Below are 5,088 nucleotides of genomic sequence, written 5' to 3'. Positions count from 1 at the left end.
ATAAATAAATCTCGGTATGATCCTCGTGTTTTTTTTTTAAAAAAGCGTCAGGAGCCCCTGCAGCAAGGAAATGCAGAATGAGAGTGTTCATGAAGATTCAGGTGCGCTGAAGTGACTGAATGCAATAAGTATTTGCCAGTGGGGCTGCGTGTTTTTTTAAATATATTTTTAATGCTGGTGGACAACATTTAAAAGTCGGGCTGGCCTGGGCTCAGCGCAGAGTTAATCAGATCCCAGTGAGGTTCTGCTCAACGCGCGGTGACGTGACCATTGGCAGCCGATTGAAGGAGGAGATTTCAACCCAAACTCTCCACCGACAGAGAGCGATCAGTCCCAGCTTTCACCCCCCACCCCCACCACCACCCCCACTCCCCCCACTCCCAACCATCGTTTGCAAGTCTCTCGCCGAACTGCATTCTGCAGGCAAACTCCGAACTGCCCTGGGTACGGGCAGATCCGCCGACAACCCTCTGGATGCCAACCCCGGGACTGCGCGGTACCAGCGGGCTGAGGATGTCAGAGCGGAGTCGCCGCGAGTGGGTGGTGGAGTGTCGGCATGTCCCCAGCGGGGAAGGATCCCCTCTCTCTCCCTCTCTCCCTCTCCCGCCGAGTGAGTAAGACCATCTTTGCAGTCCTGCCCTGCTGTTTAATCCACTTCCCGCAAACCGAATGCTAAGTGCGAGGCACTGAGCGCTCGGGGAGGGTGGGGGAGAGAGAGAGAGAGAGAGAGGGAGGTGGGATCCGAGCCAGCCCTAGAGACAATGTAGACTTTTAAATTGTGCCGTTGTGTTTTCCCACTCAAGGTCGATTAAAGGAAGGATGTTGCTACTCTTATTTTGCTAGCTAGAGTTATCTCAGCATTGGCTGTAAGGATCTGTACCCTCCCCTCCCCGCTTTCAATGTAAGGTATAGTGGAACTTTACCCCAGCACTAATGTTGGGGGGGGGAAAAGCGCTGATGTGAAAATGCTGAACTGCGTCCTGGTGGCGAGTGTGTTCGTCCTGACCGCCCTGTGCTCCAGGAGCCCGTCGGAGAGCCGCAAAATTGCCAAAGACATCTGCAAGAATCGATGTGCGTGCGAGGAGAGGGAAAATGTGCTGAATATTAATTGCGAGAGGAAAGGCTTCACCAAGGTGAGCTGGCTGCAGCCGCCACACAACCGCATCTACCAGCTCTTCCTGAACGGGAACTCCCTGACAAGGCTGCCTCCCAACGGCTTCCTCAATTTTACCAACACGGTCACCCTGCACCTGGGCAGCAATGGGCTGCAGGACATCCGCAACGGCGCCTTCCACGGGCTGGCCACTCTGAAGAGCCTGCACCTGAACAACAACAGGCTGGAGGTGCTGAGGGAGGACACCTTCCTCGGGCTGGAGAGTTTGGAGTACCTGCAGGCAGACTACAACTACATCACCAGCATTGAGGCCGGCACCTTCAGCCATCTCCACAAGCTGAAAGTCTTGATCTTGAACGATAACCTGCTGCCCAACCTCCCCAACAACGTCTTCCGCTTCGTGCTGCTCACCCACCTGGACCTGAGGGGCAACCGGTTCAAAAAGTTGCCCTTCACGGGGGTGCTGGAGCACATTGGTGGCATCATGGAGATCCAGCTGGAGGAGAACCCCTGGAATTGTACCTGCGACTTAGTCCCCCTGAAAGGCTGGCTGGATACCATCTCCTACCTGGTCAATGATATGGTTTGCGAGACCCCGTTCCGCCTGCACGGGAAGGATGTCACCCAGTTGAACAAGCAAGACATCTGCCCCCGGAAAACCGCCGGCGACTCCAGCCTGAGGAACGAGCGGCCGCCCAAGGTCGCCCCCCACTCGCCATCCACCGCGACTTCGTCACTGACCCCGGCCAACCCGACCCCGCGAGGGGCAAAGCCTGGCCGCCACTCCAAGAGCCGCACCCGGCCCACGTCTGCCCCCAACCCCCGGCAGATATTCGGCCCTATCATGGTCTACCAGACCAGGTCCCCAATTCAGAGCATCTGCCCCAACATCTGCTCCTGCAGTGTCCAGAACTCGGACAATACCCTCAATGTGCACTGTCAGGAGAGGAGAATCAGAAACTTTACAGAGCTCCAGCCCAAACCCTCTAACCCAAAGAAACTCTATCTCACGGGTAACCTGCTCCACATGGTGCAGCTCAATGACCTGAGGGACTACAGGGGTCTGGAACTGCTGCATTTGGGGAATAATCGGATATCTGTCATTCAGGAAGGCGCCTTCCGCAACCTCAGCCACTTGCGCCGGCTTTACCTCAATGGCAATCACATCGAGAGGCTGTCTCCGGCTCTGTTTGGGGGTTTACAGAGGCTCCAGTACCTCTACCTGGAGTCCAACGTCATCAAAGAAATTCTGCAGTACACCTTTCATTCCCTGGCGAGGCTCAGTCTCCTGTACCTCAACAACAACCTCCTCCGGTCCCTGCCCAACAACGTGTTTGTGGGCACCAACCTGACCAGGCTCAACCTGAGGAACAACCACTTCTCCCAGCTGCCGGTGCGGGGTGTCCTGGACCAGCTCCCCGCCGCCGTGCAGATCGACCTGCAGGAGAATCCCTGGGACTGCGCCTGTCCCATCGTGGCTCTCAAGAGCTGGATCCAGCAATCCCGAGCCGGCGTGCTCATCGGCGAGGTCTCCTGCGAATCCCCGGCCAGGTACGCGGGCAGGGCTCTGAGCTCCCTCCCAAACCAGGAGATCTGCCCCGAATACTCGGACCTGGTGGCCGCCACCCCTCCCCTGGCTATCACACACAGCTCCGGTCTGCCCGAGGGCGGGGAGCCTGGGACCCCCAGCCCAGAAGTAGCCCAGGTCAGCGCGGTCCCTCTCTCGGTCCTCATCCTGGGTCTGTTGGTGGTCTTCATCCTGAGCGTCTGTTTCGGGGCTGGTCTGTTCGTCTTCGTCCTCAAGAGGCGCAAAACCGGCCAGAGCGGCCGCAGCAGCAGCAACAGCAACAGCGGAGGAGGAGGAGGACACAGCAACGTCCCCAACCACCTGGACCTGAACTCTTACCAGCTCCAGTACGGCTCCTACAGCAGCGAGCCGGGGGAGAAGGCGGAGGCGCACGTCTACAACTACATCGCCCACCCGGTGGGGCAGATGTGCAAGAACCCCATCTACGTCCAGCGGGAGGGCGAGCGGGTGGCCTTTTACCGGGACCTGCAGGACCTGGGCTACAGCGGCCTGGACGCGGCCAAGCGGGCGGGTCAGCTGGCCGCCCGCACCTACTCCATCAGCACGGTGGAGTTGCTGGAGCAGCGGCCCCCTGCCCTGGCCAGGCCCTCCGAGCTGCTGTACCAGAACCTGGCCGAACGGCCCAAGGCGCTACCAGGCGGGATCAACGCCCACTACAGTTTCTGCACTCTGCCCAAGCGCCACTTCGCCCCGTCCCGCGAGGGCAAGCACCAGGACCACCAGGACAGGCTAAACAAAACCGTCTTGTACGGGACGCCGAGGAAGCAGCCCAGGGAGCCGCCGAGGAGAGACAACCCTTCACTGCAGGGGAAATTTCACACAGAACCAGACTACCTCGAAGTGTTGGAAAAACAGACTGTGATCAGCCAGCTGTAGGATTATAAGAGAGGGAGACCTTAACTACTAAACAAAGTGCAGAATGGTTTATTCTAATATGACTTATTCTAAAGTAATTTAACCTGACATTTCATTTAGTGAAACAACACCGATTGTCCAAAACCCCGTTGATTTCTCTGTTCCAGAAATGACAAAAAGAAAACTTTATGTATAATTATTGGACATGGCAATTCACTGTTCAGTTGACTCCATAATTGTCCCATATATATATATATATACACACACAAATACGGTATCTCCTGTTTTCTTTTTAAAAATCCAGCTTATTACCGATGTTAGCAGTTTGATCATATTGTATAAGTTTCGTGTTTTAAATTTCCAAAGACCTGAGTCCCTTTCCCCCCCTTCCCCCTCCTACCCCCACCCCCCAGTTACCTAGCGAGCTATATATGTTCAGTATATAGCAGGACAGAGCAGTTTTTAGACGGAGGGATTTAATTACAATACCCGTACTGGTCGCTGAACATTGATATTTTGATGCTTGGCCGGTGCTTCTTGCACTGCGAGATTTAGCAAAAAGGGGAAAGCTCCAGTGTTATATTTTGGCAGTTGGACTTGTTTTCAAGTGGCTGTATCTGTATCATATTAAAACACAACAAATGTAATTTAGAGTTTTGTCTGCTGGAGTGTACATAAAAAAAAAAGTACCTTTTTGTTTTGTAAATGCACCAGCCTCCCCCTCCCCCCGCTTTATTTATGAATCGAACATTCCAGACTGGCATCGTGAAATGCATTTTTTGTTGCTCTTCTGGTCGAAATGTGTCCTCCTGTTGTTCCAGCGAGTGAAGCGGTTTTGAAACCGTGGGTCGAATAAGGTTAAGGGCTAAACTCGGTGTCAGCTCTTCTCGTGAATGGTGTCCGTAACTCTTGAGGCATAATGCTGTCGGTGCAGATATTATAACAGTGCAATCCCATAGTGATCGAGAAGGGTTAAGTGTTTTCATTTCTAGGGCTTGTGTTCACCATGAACCTCTGGTTGTTTTAGTTGGCAACAGAGAGAGCAGAAAGGGTCCTACACCCCACTGGAGTGATAGACACTAAAGCCATGTCATGACATAAGTGTGGCTTGCTAGTGGGGCTGAATCATAAAAATAACTTAAGAATGATTAAACTTAAAGGTAAGTTAACTTTTCTTTTGTATTATTGGGGATAAAGTGATCAGGTTTGCATTCCTTGCCCCTGAGGTACTTGTGGGTGTGGTGCTGGAATAATGACCTGGGCACGTGTACAAACCCCACCACAACAGCCGGAGAATTAGGAATTAAGTTACTAAAGCAAAATACTGTGGGTGCTGGTAAACTGGAATACAATACAAACAGATAATGCTAGAAACACTCAGCAGATCGGGCAGCATCTGTGGAGAAAGAAACAGGGTTAACCTTTCAGGTCAACTGCCTTTCATCAGAACTGAGGAAAGGATAAGCATGCATTAGGTTTTGATCAAGTGAAAGGGTAGGGGGGGGAAGAATAAAACCATTGATCAAATCAG

The 5,088-nt window shown here is 53.2% G+C and overlaps 1 protein-coding gene across 1 annotated transcript; it reads left to right on the top strand.

The window, feature by feature from the left end:
- Positions 1–918: 918 nt before the first annotated feature.
- On the top strand, positions 919–4,264 carry slitrk2 (SLIT and NTRK-like family, member 2). The gene has a single exon (XM_078547696.1). It carries the CDS (start codon positions 966–968, stop codon positions 3,576–3,578), a length of 2,613 nt encoding a protein of 870 aa, XP_078403822.1. The 5' UTR covers positions 919–965; the 3' UTR covers positions 3,579–4,264.
- Positions 4,265–5,088: the final 824 nt, after the last annotated feature.

The sequence above is a fragment of the Cetorhinus maximus genome, chromosome 8 (assembly GCF_964194155.1).
Source record: "Cetorhinus maximus chromosome 8, sCetMax3.hap1.1, whole genome shotgun sequence".
NCBI classification, from domain to species: Eukaryota; Metazoa; Chordata; class Chondrichthyes; order Lamniformes; family Cetorhinidae; genus Cetorhinus; species Cetorhinus maximus.
This window is presented reverse-complemented; position numbering and strand designations above follow the sequence as displayed.

Bases quoted from the DNA above. Each gene is read 5' to 3' on its own strand.
- slitrk2 (XM_078547696.1), top strand. From the start codon at position 966: ATGCTGAACTGCGTCCTGGTGGCGAGTGTGTTCGTCCTGACCGCCCTG.